The sequence below is a fragment of the Saccopteryx bilineata genome, chromosome 2, assembly GCF_036850765.1.
Source record: "Saccopteryx bilineata isolate mSacBil1 chromosome 2, mSacBil1_pri_phased_curated, whole genome shotgun sequence".
NCBI classification, from domain to species: Eukaryota; Metazoa; Chordata; class Mammalia; order Chiroptera; family Emballonuridae; genus Saccopteryx; species Saccopteryx bilineata.
In genome coordinates, this window is record NC_089491.1 from 262,543,218 (window position 1) to 262,564,980 (window position 21,763).

General features: G+C 43.1%; 1 protein-coding gene and 1 pseudogene across 1 annotated transcript in view; one reads left to right on the forward strand and one right to left on the reverse strand.

Moving 5' to 3' along the window:
• Positions 1 to 6,734: 6,734 nt before the first annotated feature.
• The window catches only part of MYO1H (myosin IH), a 40,147-nt gene continuing 25,118 nt past the window's right edge, over positions 6,735 to 21,763 (forward strand). Inside the window, exons 1-11 of the mRNA XM_066255051.1 lie at positions 6,735 to 6,893; positions 9,174 to 9,289; positions 9,773 to 9,971; positions 10,893 to 10,973; positions 15,449 to 15,628; positions 17,336 to 17,434; positions 18,430 to 18,543; positions 18,840 to 18,911; positions 19,554 to 19,673; positions 20,863 to 20,930; positions 21,503 to 21,608. Coding sequence (XP_066111148.1) covers positions 6,768 to 6,893; positions 9,174 to 9,289; positions 9,773 to 9,971; positions 10,893 to 10,973; positions 15,449 to 15,628; positions 17,336 to 17,434; positions 18,430 to 18,543; positions 18,840 to 18,911; positions 19,554 to 19,673; positions 20,863 to 20,930; positions 21,503 to 21,608 — 1,281 coding nt within the window. The 5' untranslated portion in view covers positions 6,735 to 6,767. The remainder of the gene's footprint in view (positions 6,894 to 9,173; positions 9,290 to 9,772; positions 9,972 to 10,892; positions 10,974 to 15,448; positions 15,629 to 17,335; positions 17,435 to 18,429; positions 18,544 to 18,839; positions 18,912 to 19,553; positions 19,674 to 20,862; positions 20,931 to 21,502; positions 21,609 to 21,763) is intronic.
• On the reverse strand, positions 13,354 to 13,481 carry LOC136327694 (U2 spliceosomal RNA; annotated as a pseudogene).

Below are 21,763 nucleotides of genomic sequence, written 5' to 3' on the forward strand. Positions count from 1 at the left end.
AGGTGTCATTTTTCCCAATTCTCGGACACCTGCCTTCCCGGAGCAGAGGGTTGATGTGTTGGTCCCCTGGGAAATGTCTCTTTAGCCCTCCTGGAGGATGTGTGAACTTCTGCTAAAAATATCCACAATCTTGCTTTTTCCCCATGGGAGTAATCATATTGAAATATTGTATTAAGAAAAAAACCCAAGCAGATAAATGTTTCTCATCTGTAAATTAGGGATATTGACAAGTAGATCTTCCTTGCAAGAGTCTGCCTGGTTGGTTTTGAAGCTTTAGCTATGAGACAACCACGGGATTCTGTGTTAGAGGAGAAATCGCAACAAAAATCAACATTTTTTTGCAAGTACAGAGAACTGATGTATTCTCGTTTCCAGCACACGGACACACTCCCATCAGCCAAGCTATCTCTTTGGTTTATGCTACTTACCTGCCATCTCCTCACCTCTAATTTTCTGGATGAGGCAGGACTTCTCAGTGACGTGGCCCAACTACAGTTTAATAAATTAGAATTAAAAAATGAAAGTGTGGCATTCCTCCCAGGGACTTCCTTGAGAGGAAACACAGCAGAATTATATGTATTTTTTTAAAGTCTTTTTAAAAGTCCATTAAATAATTGTCCATTTTAATAAATTATTGCTATTAGGCATATTACCTGTATAGACACCATCTGGGTCAAGACATATAACACACCAGTGCCTCAGAAACCCCCTCCTCTGCCTCTTTCATCCAGCTCTCTTCATGCCCGTTAAAGAGGATCACAATTTGGCCTGACCTGTGGTGGCGCAGTGGATAAAGCATCGACCTGGAAATGCTGAGGTCGCTGGTTCGAAACCCTGGTATTGCCTGGTCAAGGCACATATGGGAGTTGATGCTTCCAGCTCCTCCCCCCTTCTTTCTCTCTGTCTCTCTCTCTGTCTCTCCCTCTCTCTCTCCTCTCTAAAAATGAACAAAATAAAATAAAATATTAAAGAGGATCGCAATTTGGATTTGTGTGACTTACTTTTGAACCATTTGGCAAAGCACTGATAAATAAGAATTATGGCTTTAAGAAAAAACCAAAAAAGAAAAAAACCAGACTAATTTCACAAAGTGGAAGCATCTCGATGATGGTTTTCACTGGCACAGAGAAGAGCACAGCTACGTCTTAATGTGTGTCATGAAAAACACCCAGCAAACCCAGTGCCTCACTGTTTTGATACTGTTACTTGACAAAAGCAGGCCCTGCATCAATTCCAAGGGTAGAAGAAAACGGAGTCAGAAATAGAAGAGACCTGGGCACAGTAAAAATCACGACTGAAATGTGGAGTCCCAGGATTCGTTAACAATTGTCTTTTGGGTTGGAGCTGATTGCTTCCTGCGGAAGTAAGTTCGGAAAGAGCCCTGGCTGGATAGCTCCGTTGGTTCCAGTGTTGTGCTGATAACGTGATAGTTGCCGGTTGGATAGCCCCCTACCCCCCCCTACCCCCCGTCAGGACACATACAGGAACAGATCAATGCTTTCTGTCTGTCTCTCTTTCTCTCTCTTTATCCCTCTCTAAAATCAGTAAATTTAAAAAATTAAAAATCACAAATTTTTATGATGTTAAATAAATGTCTGTTTTCAATAAATGTAATTATGAACAAAAATTGAATTTTATCAAATGCCTTTTCAGAATCTATGGATATGTGGAATTTTATATTTTTGATCTACTCATGTGATAAACCAATTATTAATAGATTTAATAATATTAAATTGCTACAGTAATCTATTTTGTTAACAGACCATCTAATATTGCATTCCTGGAATAAATTCCATTTGGTCATATAGGGTATATTTATTAACCTTTTTTATTCTGTTGAATTCAGTTTGCTAGTCACTTATTGAGAAATTTAATATTGATATACCCAAGTAAAGTTGACCTAGTTTCTTTTATATTTGTATCACAAAATATCGTACATAGCTTGGCCTGTGGTAGCGCAGTGGAAAAAGCATCAATCTGGAATGCTGAGGTTGCTGGCTTGAAACCCCAGGCTTGCCTGGTCAAGCCCCATATGAGAAGCAACTATAAGTTGATGCCTCCTTCTCACCTTTCTCTCTCTCTCTCCCCTCTCTCTTAAATCAATAAATAAAATCTTAATATATATTATACATAGAGAAGAGCAGATACAATATATGTATAACTGAAAAAATACTATACACCCATATGCCTCCACCCAGCATAAGATAAGCACAATTTTGGTTTTTGGGGTTTTTTTGTGTGTTTTTTGGTAGTTTTACAACCTATGAATGGGTCCTCAAGCAAGATATTGCTTGATTTTGTTTGTTTGGGGCCTTGGTTATAATAGGTTGAACTGTACGCATGTATATTCTTTAGTGACTTGCTTTCTTTGAACACTGTTTGAGACCGAAGCATGCTGATGTAGTAGAGTGGTGTGATTCATTCGCTCTCACAGCTCTGCACAGCAATACTCAAATCATGACACGGGGGAACACAGTCCAGGGGAACACAGTCCAGGGAAGGCGCCGTGGTTTGGTGGTTTGCAACTCTCCTTGCCCAAGACTCTCTTCCATGTGTCCATGGGCAATCCAGTGAGATTTTCATCTTTCCTTTCATTAGAAAGGCTTTGCTTTCCTTAATTTTATATATTGAAGTTTTGTTGTTGTTTTTATTACTTCATTGTTGCATTCCTTAATTTAGGAGGTTTTTATCAAATCTCTTTGGGCTGCAAGTCACCTTAGGCCCTGGGCTGACTGTGTGGCTCTTGTTCTTGTAAGCACACTACCCTCCTGTCCTCAGGACAGATTAGAAAGAAGCTTTGTTAAAATCTACACCCTCCACCTGCAGAGATCTGACTGGAGTAATAGCTTTAAATGTTATTTCAGACTCCAGTCTGTTCCAAATAGGGGCTTGTTGACTACTAACTAACTGATTTCTTGCTTTATTAGTCATGTTTCTAATAATTGTATTATTAATACGATCAAGGACAGAGCAAGTGCCTACAGAGCTGACATTGTGTCTGGCATTGTTCCCAGTGCTTTCCATGGTTCTGGTCAAACCAACAACCCTGTGAAGTAGATACAATTGATTCCATTTTACAGACATGGAACAGAGACGGGGACTTGGATAGATTAAGAGACTTTCCCAAGTTGGTAGTGCCAGGAAGAGACAGGCAGAAATGGGATTTGAACTTGGACCACAGGCTCATGTTCCAAAGTCCTGGTGCCTAATCACTTTATATAGCTTCTCTTACAAATACAAGTTAAAACTTTAAAATGAGTATTTGGAATCACTAAAATATTGTTTGATCTAAATGCATTGCTTTTAACCTTTAAGAGCTGGAGATGGTTGATTCTAGCTCTGTTTGGGTAGTGAAGGGAGACCCCTGGTGGCCATTCTGTTTTTAAAAATCTTACGAGGAATTTCAGCAATACACAAAGTAAACAGAATAGTATAGTAAATCCCTCCCATACCCAGTTTCAACAATCAATCCTGCCATTCTGTTTTTATTTATACTTCCACCTACTCTCTGTCCCCTTACCACTTGATTATTTTTATGGTTCCTTTAAAAAGTATGCATATCTCAAAATGCACACAATCTTAACAAGTATCTCAACAAATAGATACGCCCATGTAACTCACAGCCCTATCCAGTTAGAAAAACATTTCCATCGCTAAAAAAACAGTCTTTTGCCAGACAATCTCCTCTAACCAGGCAACAATTGTTCTGATATTCACTGTAGATTAGTTTTGCTTGTCCTAGAATTTCATAGAAATGGAATCATAGGGCATGCAGTCTTTTGTGTCTGAGTTCTTTCATAATGTCTGCGAGAGTCATCCGTGTCATTGTGAATACCAGTCATTTCTCTTTTATTGCTGTACCCATTCTGTTGTATAGATGGCCCACTTCCATTCTCCAGTTGATAGAAATTTGGATTGTTTCCAGTTTGGGGCCATTATGAATAAAATTGATGTAAACCTGCATGTTCAAGTCTTTCTGTGGGCATATGTTTACATTTGTCTTAAGTAAATACTTAGGAGTGGAATTGCTGGATCAAAGGGCAGAGGCACGGTTAACTTCATTAGAAACTGCCAGACTTTTGCCCAAAGTGATTCTATCACTCTCCGTCCCTATTGGAAGGGGACAAGAGCTTTGCCTGCCCCATGTCCTCACTAATAGTCCACATTGTCAGTCCTTTTTATTTGAACTATTCTGGTGGTATCTCATGGTGGTTCTAATTTGTATTTTTCTGATGCCTAATGAGGTTGAGCAGTTTTCCATGTGCTTCTTTTTTTTTTGCATTTTTCTGAAGCTGGAAACAGGGAGAGACAGTCAGACAGACTCCCTCATGCGCCCAACCGAGATCCACCCGGCACGCCCACCATGGGGCAACGCTCTGCCCACCAGGGGGTGATGCTCTGCCCATCCTGGGCGTCACCATGTTGCGACCAGAGCCACTCTAGCACCTGGGGCAGAGGCCACAGAGCCATCCCCAGCGCACGGGCCATCTTTGCTCCAATGGAGCCTTGGCTGCGGGAGGGGAAGAGAGAGACAGAGAGGAAGGCGCGGAGGAGGAGTGGAGAAGCAAATGGGTGCTTCTCCTGTGTGCCCTAGCTGGGAATTGAACCCGGGTCCTCCGCACGCTAGGCCGACACTCTACCGCTGCCATGTGCTTCTTGACTGTCTATCTTCTTTTGTGAAAAGTCCATTTCAGTTTTTTGGCCAATTTTTATTGAGTCTGACTTCTTGTTATTGAGCTATAGGAGTCTTTCATTCCGGGCACAAATCCTTTGCAGGTATATATTTTGTGAAAAATTTCTGCCTGTCTGTGGCTTGCCTATCCATTTTTTAAACAGTATCTTCCTATAAGAAGTTATATTGTTGCCTGAGGTGATGCAGTGGATAAAGCGTCGACCTGGAAATGCTGAGGTCGCCAGTTCGAAACCCTGGGCTTGCCTGGTCAAGGCACATATGGGAGTTGATGCTTTCAGCCCCCCCCCCTCTCTCTCTCCTCTTTCTCCCTCTCTGTCTCTCTCCTCTCTAAAAATGAATAAATAAAATTTAAAAAATTAAAAAATAAAAAAGAAGTTATATTGTCGATGAAGTCTCATTTCTTATTTCTTTCTTTGGTAGTTTCATCCTGTGTTCTAAGAAAATTCTGCCTTCCTCTGGATGCAAAGCTATTTTGCCATTTTCTCCTAATTGCGTTATAGATTTTGTAGTTTTCTTTAGGTCTGAAGTCCATCTCAAGTTAATATGTATACTATACTATACATATACATGAAGTATAATGATATATTATATAATAACTATTATTTATAATACATTATTATAAATATAATAATATAATATAACATAAATAGCATAACAATATATAATATGATATAAATTATGTTATATTATATTATATTATATGTATAGTGTGAAGTAAAGGTTGAAATGCATTTTTTTTCCTTATGGTTATCTACTTGTTCTTGCACTATTGATTGAAAAGATTTTTCTTTTCTGCACTGAATTGTTTGTAAATTGTCAAAAATCAATGGACACACACTCCTGGTTACATAAAGTGAAGAAGTATGAGTTCTCTAACTTTGTTTTTCTTTTTCAAGGTTGTTTTAACTATCCTAGGACCTTTGCAAATCCATATGTGCCAATTGTCAATTTATCGTCTCTCAAATCCAAATTCACTCTTCAGTACTTGCTCTGTGATAATGAACTGGACTAAGCACTTCTCCTTTATGTCAGCATGATGTTAATATTTGTCAGTAGAGGGCGCTGAAGGGACACGGCACTAGCGGGAGGTGTTTCTTCCCCACTCCCTTTGCTATGTTTTTGCTTTTTCTTGCTTTTCATCTGCACAAGCAGTGGCACTTGTGTGCCCAGAGCACAGAGTCCCTGGTGACATCACAGCTCTGGTCAGACATTGGTGACTATCTTGCTGCAGTCCTCCCAACACAGACATCACACACTCCAGACTTCTTACTGCAGCTCTGACCCTACTCGCTCTGCACCAGCTCCAGCCTCAGGGTGCCTAAGCCCAGGAGAGCTGTCTCGCAGGGCCTTCCTAACTCCACGGGTGCAGCCCAGGTCTCCTGTCCAGCAGCGACCTGACTCCCTTTGCTCACCTGTACCAGGGACAGTTGTTCGGCCTGGTGACCGTGGGTCAGGTCTGGCCCTGGTACACAGCAAGATCCTCCGCCATCCAGTGGGTTGCAACTACACCTTGTCCATGGATGTCGGAAGCCCGTTGGTCTTTCTTTTTAATACTCTTCTGTAACAAGAAATTCTCTTTCTGACCAGACGCCTCATTGCTTGTCTAGGAATTACATAGCAAGTACGTGATGGTCAGGCAAGCAGGTTCTGGGCTGGGCTATCTAGGTTCATATCCTGATTTTGCCTTTTGGTGGGTCTTAGACATATTTTAAAACCTCTGCATCCTCACTTTCCTCATCTGGTGAATGGTCATGATGATAGTACTTACATCAGAGAGTCAAAGTGAGGATCAAATGTCAAGTGTTCAATGCCTAACACAGTAATGCTCATTTCCCATCAGCTGCTGCTGTTACTATTGCTGCTCTTATCATCCTCCTCTCCTATCCCTAACCAGATGTAAATGCTTAATGAAGACAGCATAATGTAATCTTGGCTCTATTGTTCCCAGGATGTAGCATGTTGCTATTTCCACATTCGACGTGCAATATATAAATATTACAGAATAAGCAGGCTGCTGAGCATGCTCTGTCCCCTGCAGAAAGAAGAAGTGAGGAGGAGGCACATCCGCCTGCACATGGAAGGTGCGCTGACCGCCCGGGACAAGGTTGGGGTGCAGGATTTTGTGCTGTTGGACGCGTACACCAGCGAGTCTGCTTTCCTGGACAACCTTCGCAAGCGTTTCAGCGAGAACCTCATCTATGTAATGTACCCTGTTTCTCTGCTGTTTTCCTCCAGTGGTGGTTCCCTCCCTGCCTTCTCAGTTTTGATGGTAGTGAACAATATAAATCTATTAGATTAGCCAGTAAAGGAAGGTGTGGAGGGACTGCTATCAGATGCCCTTTAGATCCTTTGGGTTAAGGCCTTTATGGTGGCCAGTGACAGAAGCCCAACTTCAACCGGTCTTAGCCCCCAAAATGGAATCTATTGACCTATGTAACTTTAGGGTATAGGAATAGATCTAGGGTCTCAGATAATGTCTTGAGGGCTCTTTTCCATCTAAAGGGATGTTTGTCACCTCTATGCTTTCTTTTGCATCAGTTTCCTTCTGGGGCAGCCTCTCCACAAGGTGACAAGATGGCTGCCAGCAGAACCATGCTGACATCAACTTAGAGTAGTTACCAAGAAGAAAGCAAATCCTCCCAGAGACACAGACATTGGTTGGCTCTGATTGGCCCATCTTGGGTCATGTGCCTCTCTCTGGACCAATCTCAGTAGTTAGGAATGAGGAATATTATTATTGAACAGACTATTTACCCAAACCCATCGCCAGAGGTGAGGGGTGAGGCCAGTGCCTCTCTGACCCTATGATATGGACTGAGTACTGGGGAAGAGGGTTCCACAAAGGAACCTGTTGGAAGAAGGGGAACTAGATACCACCAGGGAGGCAAAAATAAGAGATGGCCCCCACATCCCCTGAATCTCCAAGGGTCAAAAATGACTCAGGTTGGTCTTGTTGCTTCTAGTGGCAACCAATTGTTGTTCTTGATTTATCACCACACCCTAATTTGACTGGTCAATTTTCAGGTAAATTCTTTCAGGGTAAACTCCACAGTGTCTCTGTGTATGTGATGGGGTGTCATTAAGTTTACCTTTATAGAGAGTTTATTAGCTTTTGCTAAGAGTAAATTAGCTGGTCAGGAACAGTTTTAAAATACTAAAACATAAAAACAAATCTGTCTTGTAGCTATTTTGTTTGTCCTGGTGCCTGTGACTTAATCTATATGTTGGAACAAGGTTACCAGAAGAAATAAGCAAGGTGCTTCTCAGAGGGTATATTTTTAATCACAGAAGTGGATTTTATATATAAATTGTTTTTATATGAGCAAAGGGTGTGTGTGTGTGATAACATCATCATGAATAAATGTTCTCAATTTGAACAGATGCATTTCAGAAATAACATTCTACTCCGGAAGCTTTCTACTGATTGAGGCAATGCAGAATTTTAGTCAAAATCATCTTCTCTGTTTTGGTACTCTGACTTTGTACTAGAGATTAGAAATAATAGTTGGAAGGATTTTAGCATCATTTAATTGTAGGCTTGAGGGCTTCCAGTATTTGAGACCCTGAAATGAAAAGCAACAATAAACCCAGAATCTGAGAGTACCTGATGTACTTTCAAAGGAGCCTGAGTATTTATTCATTTTTCTATAGGAGCTCAGAACTTTGTTTATTCATAATTGTGTACACCAAGCAGTTTTCTCTTAGCGGTTATATTATAAATATAAGTACTTCCAAAACTTGAGTGTTAGTGGAATCCAATGCTGAAATGTAGGGACATAAATGGCAGCAGTAGGAGCATTTGCCCAATTTTGGATGACTGGTTTGTACACTCACCCTGTTTTCATCCGATGGCCAGAGAGACTCTGGAGAAATGTAAATCAGAGCATGTGTTCTCCTGTTATAGTAACCCATTTTACGTAATAATTCAGGGCAGGGATTTCATTTCAGCAGTGAGAGTGCTGCCTCCACCATCCGTTGCATTTGGAACAACCCCCCAATTCCTCATACTCTGTGTGATGTGACCTTGTTCCCTCTCCAACGCCATTCCTTTCCATTTCCCGTTCTCCCCTCCACCACTGGCCTCCACTGTAGCTAGCCAGCCATAGTTGTTCCCTCAGTCGGAAACGCCCTTCCTGCTGACTTTTTTTTTTCACTTTGCTCCTTGTCCTTCAAGTCTCAGCTTGACTGTCACCTCCTTAAAGAAGCCCTCCCTGAGCCCACTAGCTGAAGCAGCCTTCCTCAGTCGTGCGCTCTTATCCCTTATCTCGAATGGAAACAGTTTTGATCCCTTGGTTGTTTATCTAGCCCTGCCTGCCACATGAGCTCCATGAGAGCAGAGACCCCACCTGTCTACTTACTGTGTTATATCCCCAGCGCTGAATGAACGCATGGGGATCATAGCATGTGACATGTGATGGTATTTTACTGTGGCCATTTATACCCTAGAATTCCTCACTAGTATTTTGGTTCATTCCTCCAGACTTACATTGGCACCCTCCTTGTGTCTGTGAATCCGTACCAGGAGCTTGGAATCTACACCTTAAGCCAGATGAAACTTTATCAAGGGGTCAATTTCTTTGAACTGCCACCACATGTGTAAGTAGTGCTCATCCGGTCATTGATAGGAGTGTTTTTCTATTTCTTACCTTCTTCTTTTTCTCCTCCCTCTCCCTTACCCATTTACCCACTCACACATTCATTCATCCATCTACCCACTCATCCCTTTCTCTCGCTCTCCCTCTCTCCCTTTCTTTCTCTTTCTCAAATCAATAAAAATAATTTTTTTTAATATTGATAGATTTTAAAAAACAAATCTGTTCAATTAAAAGTTATTTCTGTTACGGCTGAAATCCTCCACTCTGTCGCATATACCATTTGAGCTTTGCAATCTAGGACATATAATGTGTGATCAGTGAATGGGTCAGGGTGGGGTTTTATCTCTGTCTGAGCTCAGTATCCTTGTACCATGGTCTGGATGTGGCTTCCTGGGTGCAGGCTGCTTGGTCCTTCTGCTCTTGTGGGTGTCAGAGCCGATGGTAGTAGCATTATAGCCACTCCCCACTCCTTCCACCTCTCCAGCTACGCCATAGCTGACAATGCTTACCGCATGATGTGCTCGGAGCTCACTAACCACCTCATCCTCATTTCTGGGGAGAGTGGGGCGGGGAAAACAGAGGCCTCCAAGAAGATTCTCCAGTATTTTGCAATGACCTGCCCAATGACCGAGTCACTGGAAATAGCCCGTGATAGACTGCTGCTCTCCAATCCAGTGCTGGAGGTAGGCAACCTTGGAGGACCTATACAGGGGAGTTCCAAGGAGGTCACTCAGTGGGAAAAGTCTTCTGTTTGAGCAGGTCAGTTAACATGGGAAAATCATTGCTTGGGAGCTAAGAAGAGGGGTCTCTGGGGTAGTACTGTGGTTCAGGGCATGGCCTTGAAGTCCAGCAGGCATGATGCTAATCCCTGGGCAGCCACACACCAGCAAGCTTCAGCAAGTCATGTCACATCCTGGGGTCTGTTTTTCCATCTGCGGAATGGGTCTTCTCATAGTCCCTACCTCTTAAGAGGGTCTGAGGATTAGATGAGATGAATGCATAAAAAGCACGAAGCAAAATTAAGAAGCACTGAAATAATGCTCCATTATTTATTAACATCTTTATTATGAATTAAAGCCATGTGAGCGATTGTTTCTACTCTTGTAATTCAGACTTGCTGGATAATTTTGAACAAGTTATTTTCTCCTGTGTTTTTGTTGCCCTTCATGGAAAACATGTTTAAGGTAGAAGGAATTTTCCCAGTGGACCTTTGGGCTGAATGGTTTATCTCTGTGATATAAGAAGAAGGGGTCTGGTTATGGGGGCCGTCAACTGTGCCTTCTAGAACAGCATGGGCTGAGGGTCCTATATACCTCTCCTTAGGCTGTTTCTAATTTATTCCTAGACTAGATTCCAGGGAGAAGATATTTGGTATTTTTCCCTTTATTTCTCTAGGTCCAACCCTTGTGGCTGGCGTCAAATCCTTTGTAGTCAGTGATTCCTTCTTAGAAGATAAAGTATAGCTTTTATCCCTGACTCTCCCCTCCTGTTTCCATTATATGCACATCATTTGGGGTCAGGAATTTGGTGAGCGTAGTGAGCTTAGATGACAGTGCATGACAATCTGATTCAGTCCTTCCTCTCTCCACACTTTGTATTCCAAGGCTTTCGGAAATGCCAAAACGCTCCGGAATGACAACTCCAGCAGATTTGGGAAGTACATGGACATACAGTTTGACTTCAAGGTACACTCACGTTCCTATTACTGGTTCATGGGGACTCCTTCATTTACCAGCAACAGAAACCCAACCCAGGGCATCTTAAAGGAAGAAGAGCATTTATTGGTTCAAAACAGCTGAAAATTCCAAGCTCAGTATTCATTTTAGAAAACGCAAATAAAGATCACAATGAGATACCATTTTCTACTTTCTAGATGAGTAGAAATTGAGAAGTCTGATGATACCAGGTGTCAGCAAAGATGTGAGTCCTTTAGGAGCTCTTCCACGCAGCTGGTGGAACCCATTTGGAAAACAATAGACAGGGCAGGGCAGAAGTAGCTTTACAGTTGTTCGTATGGAAAATCATGCAATTATTAATAAATAATAGCACAGGAACGAACTGTGTTTCACGTACTCACAACAGTAAACCTCCCTTTGCCCCACCCGGTATTATCTTCTGAAGTTGGAATCACATAACCTAAGGTGGAGATATTCGTCCAGGTGTGCAAGCATGCCCACAAGCACTGTTCACGATGGCAAAAGGGCTGGAAACGACCAACACATCTGGGGAGGACTGAGTGTCCACCAACAGGAGAACAGCTGGTTAAATGGTGGTTCACTCAGTGAGGGGTTCTTTGGCAATGAGAGCAAATGAGTGACAGCTACACAGAACACAGACAGGTCTTGGGCCCATGTGTCAGTGTGACACCGTTTCTTATAAAACTTGCAAACATTCATAATTATGTGGGTCGACAAGTGTTTTTGGATAGGGCCAGATAGTAGATATTTTAGACGCTGTATGGGCTGCACAGCCTCTGTTGCAGTCACTCAACTTCGCTGTTGCAGCATGACAGTAGCCAGAGAGAATATGTAAGGCATGAGTGTGGTTGAGTTGTGCCAGAATTTAAATGGGGCTAATGCAAGTGGGACAGGCGGACAGAGTTCTCAAGGACAGGCGGATATGATTCCAAGTGACAAAGTGACACTTCAGCCAGAGAATAGGACCCAGCTGAGCACTGAGTGTGGCAATGAGGACAGACTTTCTCAGGGTTTTCCAGAGGCTGGTGCTTGGAACTCCAAAGGTGTGTGTCTGGACTTTGAAAAAATTTAATAGCTGTGTATGTTTTTTGGTTTTTTTTGTATTTTTCTGAAGCTGGAAAAGGGGAAGAGACAGACAGACTCCCGCATGCGCCCGACCACGCCCACCAGGGGCGACGCTCTGCCCACCAGGGGGCAATGCTCTGCCCCTCCGGGGCGTCGCTCTGCCGAGACCAGAGCCACTCTAGCGCCTGGGGCAGAGGCCAAGGAGCCATCCCCAGCGCCCGGGCCATCTTTGCTCCAATGGAGCCTTGGCTGCGGGAGGGGAAGAGAGAGACAGAGAGGAAGGGGTGGGGGTGGAGAAGCAAATGGGCGCTTCTCCTATGTGCCCTGGCCGGGAATCGAACCCGGGTCCCCCGCATGCCAGGCCGACGCTCTACCGCTGAGCCAACCGGCCAGGGCCGCTGTGTATGTTTTTAAACTTATTGTTGAGCTTTCACACACATTCTGGAAAGGGTACAAATCATTAATACAACCCAATGAATTTTTACCAATGTTTCTACTTGTGTAACCAGATCATATCTGATATAAATGTCTAGCACCCAGAAGGTTCTCCCACCCTTCTCTGACAGTACATAGCCCCCCAAGGTGACCACTGTTCTGACCTCCATAATCACAAATTAATTTTACTGGTTTTAAAACTTCACATTAATGAAATTATACAGTACATTATATTTTATTTTTTATTTATTGATTTTAGTGAGAGGTCATGTTCTACATGCAGCTGTTGATCTTTTTTTTTTTTTTTTTAAAGATTTTCTTTATTGATTTTAGCAAGAGAGAGCAAAAAAGGGCAGGGGAAGAGTGAGAAGCATCAACTCATAGTAGTTGCCTCTTGTATGTGCCTTGAGTGGGCAAGCCTGGGATTTTGAACTGGCAACCTCAGTGTTCCAAGTCGACACTTTATCCACTGCACCACCGCAGGTCAGGCTGGGCTATTTCCATCTTAGTGCAAAATGACAAGATATTTTCTGGATCCCCACAACCTCTCTGGTCAATATTTTTAAAAGCCTATGTGCTGCATTTTGTTACTCTGTAAAGATGGAAAAGGACTCTTTCGGAGCAAAATGACTGAAGAGAAAGTTCTTCAATGAATACTTAAGTCTCGAGGTAGAGGACACCTTTACACGCAAGAGGAGCTTCTGACCTGATCTCACTTTCTAGGATCATGACACAGTTCACAGGCAACCCTGAAGGGAGGCCAAGGTAAACACTGTCCCCAGCTCGGCTTCCTCCAGGAAAAGCTACAGAGCCACTTACTTGCAGAGAGGGTTGAGTGGGTACACATAAACAGGACTCCAAGGGACAGAGGCGATTCCAAGTTGGCAAGAAAAGTTGTATTCTATATTCAGTTCTAGGCAAGTTATAACATTAATTTTATTAAACTGATAAGAACAGATTCTACACTTGATCTTAGCCAAAAGGCTGAGAAGCGATATATAACATTAATTTTAATATTGAACAGACTGAAGGAAAACAGCCCTAAGTGAATTTCTAAAGGTTTTCTTCTAAATGAAATGCAATCAGTATAGGGGAAGCACCTTTCCCCGAGCCAGGGAGGCCTGCGGAGGGAGCTCCTGGCCACAGCGGCTCCTTGTCGAAAGCAGCTCCCCTCAGCTGAAAAGAATCAAGGCTTCAGGAAAACCCGTAATTAGAAGCTGTGCACTCAGAACTCAGGCTGATGAATAGCTACCAACTATAGGGGTCAGCAGGATCTGTGTTAAAACGGTAAATGTTCACCATCTTGTTAATAACTACTGGATCATTCTACTTTCTTCCTGTGCTGCATTTAACAAATATCCTTAGATGTTCAGAAGGACAAGATAAGTATGAATTCATGGAGAACATCAGTAATATTTAGAACTCAAAGAAATTTTCAGACATGCTTCTGAATACAAAATAGTAGATGATGAAAACATAAAACCCAGCCAATCCAAGTGCTCTCCCCTTTTAATCAGTGTCACAGAAGGAGTTCACACATTAGTAATCACATTAGGAGACAGAGTGGGTCTCCTGTACTAGTACAAGACTGTAAACTCATTCACTGAGGCTTGTAAACGGTTTGTGTGTGTGTGTGTGTGTGTGTGTGTGTGTATTTTTCTGAAGCTGGAAACGGGGAGAGACAGTCAGACAGACTCCCGCATGTGCCCGACCGGGATCCACCCGGCACACCCACCAGGGGCGACGCTCTGCCCCTCCCGGGCGTTGCTCTGTTGCGACCAGAGCCACTCTAGCGCCTGGGGCAGAGGCCAAGGAGCCATCCCCAGCGCCTGGGCCATCTTTGCTCCAATGGAGCCTCGCTGCAGGAGGGGAAGAGAGAGACAGAGAGGAAGGAGAGGGGAAGAGAGAGACAGAGAGGAAGGAGAGGGGAAGGGGTGAAGAAGCAGATGGGTGCTTCTCCTGTGTGCCCTGGCCGGGAATCGAACCCGGGACTTCTGCACGCCAGGCCGACGCTTTACCACTGAGCCAACCAGCCAGGGCCTGGATCTTTTTTGATTGTATGACTTTGTCACTATTTCTCTGTTCTGAGGATGGACATTCAGGTTGTTTCCAATTTGGGGCTATTGCAAATAGTGCTCTGAACGTCCTTGCGCGTGTCTATCAGTAGATATGAGCATTCATTTATGTTGGGCATATACCCCAGAGTGGCATTGCTGGGTTCCTACCAACAATGTTCTGGTAATTAATAACAGTTCCAGTTGCTCCACAGCCTCGCCAACATTTGGTATGTCATTCCTTCCAGTTTTAGATATTCTGGTGAAGTATAATGCTTTCTTGCTGTGATTTAAGTTTGTATCTTCCTGATTATTAATGAAGTTTTGGTCATTGTTCAAGTCTTTTGCCCATTTTTAATTGGGCTGTTGTTTTCCTTATTGGTTGATAAGAGTTCTATCTATGTTCTGGAATACAAATCCTTTATGGGATGTATTATTAAAAATAATTAAGACAGTGTGACATTGGCACAAGGATATATGAACAGGACAATAGACCAGAATAGAGTCCAGAAAGGCCTCCATGTATTGGTCACTTAGGACAAAAGCGCCACAGTGATTCAGTAGGGATAGAATAGTCTTTTTAATTAACGGTGCTGATCAATTGGAAATTCATATAGATAAAAAGACCTGTGACCCCGACCTCACTTCATATACAAAAATTAAACAGTAATTCTTTTAGTCCTAAACATGAACAGTTAGACAATCACGCTTTTAGATAAAACCAGAAAACATCTTCTGACCTTGTGGTAGGCAAAGATCTTTTAAAACAGAGCCCAGAAAACACTAATCATAGAAGACTGAGAGATCCGAGTTCATTCAGCTTCAAGATTTCTGTTCCTTAAAACACGCCCATAAGAGAGTGGCCCAGTTACTGTTGTCATTGCCATATTTTTTTGTCCTATTTTGAAGGGCATCCCGATAGGCGGGCATATCATCAGTTACTTGATAGAAAAGTCTCGAGTTGTCTATCAAAACCAAGGGGAGCGGAATTTCCACATCTTCTACCAGCTGCTAGAGGGCGGCGAAGCGGAGCTGCTCGCTTACCTGGGCCTGGAGCGGGATCCCCAGCTGTACAGATACCTCTCACAGGTTGGATAGGCCACCCCTTTGGAGGGGGGTCAGGGGTGATTGTGGGGGACTCTCTGGGATACCCTAAGAAAGTTCTCGTACCCTTCTGGAAGCACCCTACTGACTGGTTTCTTGACACATCAAAACCTCTCCTTTTGTGCCTGGCAGATAAATCACCTTAGTACTGTCCCCAGTAGTGGTTCTGAGCCCTGGCTGAACTTAGAATCACCCAAGGAGCTTTGTTGGTTTGTTTGTCTGTTTGTTTTATTGATTTTAGAGAGAGAGAATGGGAACAAGAGAGACAGACAGACAGAAACATCGATCTGTTTATCTGTGTGCCCTGACCAGGGATCAAACCCAGAACCTTTGCATATTGGGATGATGCTTTAACCCAGTAGTAGTCAACCTGGTCCCTACCGCCCACTAGGGGGCATTCCAGCTTTCATGGTGGGCGGTAGCGAAGCAACCAAAGTATAAATAAAAAGATAGATTTAACTATAGTAAGTTGTTTTATAAAGATTTATTCTGCCAAACTTAGCAAAAATCCAACATAAAGTACTTGGTAAGTAATTATTATTATATGCTTTAACTTGCTGTAATTCTGCTTTATAAATTTTATAAAGTAAAGTTACTTCTCTACTTTATAAATCACCATTACTGTGGAACTGGCAGGCGGTTAGCAAATTTTACTACTAACAGAGATACAAAAGTGGGTGGTAGGTATAAAAAGGTTGACTACCCCTGCTCTAACCAACCAAGCTATTCAGCCAGGGCCCAAGGAGCTTTATAAACACACAAATGCCTGGGGTTTACCCTCCAGAGATTCAGATTTAATTGGTCTGGGTGGAACCTGGACCTCAGGATTGTTTTAAACACTTCCTCATGATTATATAGTAAATGTAATTCAATAAATCCCTGATGAGGTTAACGCTCAGCAGCCCAGCAGGGGAGACCTACTGGTCTAGGAGTGATGGAAACTTGCTTATACTCTATGTCCACAATTTATGCTACATTGTTCTGCTTCCAGATCTGGTGTGGAAAAGACTTCTCTCACCTTCCTGCCTTCCATTCAGAGAGCTGTTAGCTGCAAAATGAACATAGTCCCGTAAAAGAATAGTTCAGGCCGTTCCTATAAGCAGTCCTGAGATCTGTCAAACTGACTTTCAGAATTTAATTTCCCAGCACTCATTTTTTTTTTTCTCAGCCAGCACTCGGGTTCTAGAATGCCCAGGATGTATAGCACTTGTCAGTATTTAATGTCATTGGCACTGTTTTTCCCCAAGATTTTTGGATTTTTGTCTTCTGACGGGGGCCTGGCTTTGAACGGAGGTCCCTTCATTTGAGAAAGTAAACAAGATCTTGTAAAATGAAGCTTGTAAAACGAGCAACACTTCCTAGTAAATCAGGGAGGAAAAGAATAATCCATAATCCTTTTTAAAAACATACAAAAAGCTACAGCACTAGAACATAACTTTCAAAGTTTTCCCAGAACAGAGATTTTTAAAAATGAAATTCCAAATAAATTTGAATAAAGCAGCAGTTGGCAAATCATCATCTACTAGATCATTAGAGTAAAAATTATATATATTTTTTCCACAACTGAGAACATTATGTAGAACTAGCTCGTGCATGTTTGTGGACAAAACCATTTTGACTTAGGACTAGGGATTCACATGCCTCTCTGTCCATATAAACGCACCGCTAAGCAACCCAGTTCTGTGTCCGCAGGGTCATGGTGCCAACGAATCATCTATTAATGACAAAAACGACTGGAAAACCGTTTCCAATGCCTTTTCTGTCATCGCTTTTACTGAAGATGACCTGGAGGTATGGGCCTCAAGGGCGGCAGTGCCAGTAAAGTCTGGAACCGAGGACACGGTCCTGGTTTCCTGGTGACAGCATGGGAGGGTAGCCAGAGTCCCGCCACAGAAATGCAGTTATATTTTAATTTCAAAGAAACAATGACTAATTCTTTTTTAAGTATAAATGTATCCCAAGATTGCATGGGACTAACTTCCACTAAAACATTAGCCATTGCTTATTGGAAATTCAGGAGTTAACTGGGTGCTCTGCACTTTTCTGTCAGCCCTCGGTTGACCCTTGACCCTTGACTCAATGTGTGTGAGAGGAGGAAGTGATGTTTCTTCTTTTCCTCAATTCCCATCCCAACCATGTAGATCTCTTAGAATCTGACCAGGAATGAATTCTGACAGAATTATTTATTTACTCTTCTAATTTGAAACAAAGTGGAACAGATGATAGGATTTGTAAACATTGTTTTAACATCTTTCTGTCTTTTGGTTGTTGTTGTTTTTAAATGTTTATTTTATTGATTTTTAGAGAGAGAGGAAGGGAGAGAGACAGGAATATCAGTCTGTTCCTCTGTGTGCCCTGACCAGCGATCAAACCAGCAGCCTCTGTGCTTTGTGCTTCGGAATGATGCTCTAGCCAGCTGAGCTATCCGGTCAGGGCTTGCTTGTTAAACTATTGATCTTTCAAAGACCAGAATATGATACACACGTGCGTGTGCACACACACACACATTTATGAGGTGGGAGGAGATATAAAAATAAGTGTCCTGTGCAGGGGACTGAGCGAGATATCTTCCCCACCCTCCATGGAGGCTCTTCACCGCCCCCCTCCACCCTAGTGTCTGAAATGAATGAGAGGCCCATGTCGGGGAAAGGAAGAAACTCAGATCTGTGAGCTTGGGGCTGGAAGCGGGGGTGGTCTTCCCTCGGGTATCTTCTCTGATGACATTTATCAATTAGGCGGCTGCCGTCTTCTCTCCCTGTCCTTCTCACCACTTCCCACGTTCCTAGAATCTCTTTGGAATTATTGCCAGCGTCCTACACCTGGGGAACATTTGTTTTAGAGAGAACCACCAAGGCTGGGCCACCATACCAGTCATCCATGAGATCAAATGGATCGCCAAGGTGATGTCGACTCTCAGAGGTGGTAAGGTGGGGGGCGGTGGGGGAGTAAGGCAGCTGGGATGCCCATGTCCCGAATGGCTGACACCCTGTTCTTCCAATGGGTTAGGAGGTGTAAGGAGTGTGGGGTCACTGTGGGTGTGGGTAAAAGTCAGTTGGCTGAAAGATCTATTGTCTGTTTTGCGTTAAACCACAATTATCAGGCAGGGTAAATCACCCTGCGCCTGGAAACTCTGTAAACTCTTTGTAAGCTAGTGAGTAAAACCAGGTCACTGAATGGCATTTTGGTTTTCACTCAGCTCCTGGGGTTCCAACCATCGGTCCTTCTGGAAGCTCTCACCCATAGAAAAATCGAAGCCAACACCGAGGAGGTAAAAGTGGCTCTGGGTGAGACGCGTCTGTCCTCTGCTCCGCACTGCCAGCAGGATGGTGGCCCCAGGGGAGGGCACACCCCGAACACTGTCCACCAGGTCTCGCATGGCCCAGCTACTGCCAGTGTCTCCTGCCTCAACTTTCTCACGCCCCAACGTCATACCCTCACTCGCTCTCCATGCCTTACAGTCGCCATGCCTTCCCTCCATGGGGTCTCTGCACGTGCTGTTCCCTCTGCTGGAACACGCTTCCCTGTGTTTCATCTAGTTTACTCCTCGTCCTTCTGTCCCCAGGGTCACTTCCTCAAGGAGTCGTCCCTGCTCACGTCACCCCTACCCTACAGTGTCATTCATGTGCATCCCCTTATAGCACGTGTCACTCTCAGCTTGAGAATAACATGACTCCTCTTTGTGCGACTTATCAGATGTCCCACCACCTCCCCAAAAGTGAGCTCAGCCTACAGAGGTCGGAGCTATCTGTCTTGGTCAAGGCCATTTCACATTAGCTCAGCACAGTGCCTGGCACTTGAGAAATAGCTTCTCTGTGCATGTGTGCAGTGGGAGGAGGGGAGCGTGATCATCATTAAAGGCTGATTTGAAAACTTGGGACTTTTTTTTTTAACTTTTTGTTTGTTTTTTCAGGTGATCTGCCCGCTGACTCTAGAACTCTCTGTCTATGCTAGAGATGCAATGGCGAAGGCTGTTTATGGGCGAACATTCACTTGGCTAGTCAACAAAATCAATTCCTCCCTAGCAAGCAAGGTGGGGCCACACATTTGGGATGACTTGCTCCTGCTAGCACATGGAAATGCCTATCATTTACATCGTCACTCTACACTATTTGTGAGAATTGACCATGAGCTCCTGATGGGTAGGGACAGTATCTTCCCACAGCTACATTCCTGGTATCTAGCACACAGTAGGCTAATCACAATGCCTGCCGAACGATTCTTCCTGTGTGTCCCAAAGTAGGGGACACAGAGCGTAGGAAGTATGCCAGATGGCTTTAAGTACACGCAAAAACTTTTCATATTAACAGTAATATATTTAATGTGTACCAGAAAAAAATACAATGACTCCTTTGAGCTTACCCTGTGGTCATATTTCCTTTTAAAGTGAATTTAAATAAAAAGGGAATTTACTCAAAGCTAGAAATTAAGGAAATGATACAGGGGCTTGAGGAATGTGGATGTGGTAAGAGTCACAGAGCTTAGGCGGCAAAGGACTGATTCAGGAGACATCAACTCAGTACCGGCGGACATGGAGATATTGTGGGTTTGATTCTAGACCGCCACAGTAAAGCGAGTATCATGGTAATGACAGTTATAATCTTTTCCTGCTGGAGGGTCTTGCATCATATTTTAAGCATGATAAAATGAAGTATGTCTGTACACCATACAGAGTGTTAAATGTGTCCCTTTTTAAAAATAGGCACATACTCTCTAAATATCCATCCTTGCCTGACAGTACTTGGCCCTCGATTTAAAATGATACCTATACCACCTGTCTTCTCTCCTAGACAAATGTCTCCTTGGCTGTCTGTCTATAGGGTCCCTTCCTCCCTCCCTCCCTCCCTCCCTCCCTCCCTCCCTTCCTTCCTTCCTTCCTTCCTTCCTTCCTTCCTTCCTTCCTTCCTTCCTTCCTTCCTTCCTTCTTTCCTATTGAATGTGGGCTTGGGAGGCTGAGAAAGGTTAAGCAAAGAAGTGAATCAGGAGGGGAAGTCCTCACTGCTCAGGTGAAGAATATGGAAACTGGATGGGATCTGAGCAGGCTGCAGGCAGGAGGAACAGGCTGGGAAAATTTTTTCCACCCTAAAGTTCTTCTGGGAGCCATTGTTGGAGAGATGATGCATGAGCTTATAGCCAAGTCCCAGCTTTGGAGGCAGCTATTGGATTTTAAGTGTCACAAAGTACAAAACCTAACAGTGAACAGTGTGTGTTATTTTGACTAGGAGTTCACCAAGAAAACTGTGATTGGATTGCTGGACATCTACGGGTTTGAAGTCTTCGATAAGAATGGGTGAGGCCCTTGGTTCATCTTTAAGGTCCGAGTCTGGTTTAAAGCATCTCTCATGTTATTGGAGTTGATTTTTCTGTTCCCAGAAATTCTCCAGATATGTATAGACTGTTCTAGAAGTGGAATAACCATGAAGAAGGCAAACATCTTTTAGTTTGACTCCTGCAATCTGTTTAGTAAATTTATCTGATTAATAAGGATTTTGCTTTTCCTGTATTAAAAAAATCCTTAAAGAAAAGTAAATACTATAAAACAGAAAGCAACAAACAAACAAAACAAACAAACTTATTGACACAGACAACAGAATGGCAGTTACCGGATGGGAAGGGGGTCGGGAGAGGATGTAGAGGGTAAAGGGGTTCCAAATACATGGTGACGGAAGGAGACTAGACTTTGGGTTGCGGGCACACAACGCAGTGTACAGATGATGTATGACAGACTTGTACACCTGAAACATATTAACCAATGTTATTCCAATCAATTTAATTTTAAAAAATTTTAAAAATAAAATGTTTTTTAAAAGAAAATTGGTCTCCTTGCATAGCTTTAGTTACTTACATCTTTTGCATCTTCAGCTTTGAACAGTTCTGCATAAATTACTGCAATGAGAAACTTCAGCAACTCTTAATTGAGAGCACCCTAAAAGCTGAACAGGCGGAATACGAAATGGAAGGTATAGAGGTAAACGTTTTGATGTTTTCTCCTCATTTGACATCTTCGTCTGGTGAAGGACATTTACTTCAAAAATATGATTTCATTGGCGATTTTTCCTGCTTAGTATTAAGAGTTATTTTTCACTCCTTCTCTGCTTATTTCCTGGGAAATTGTTTTGATAT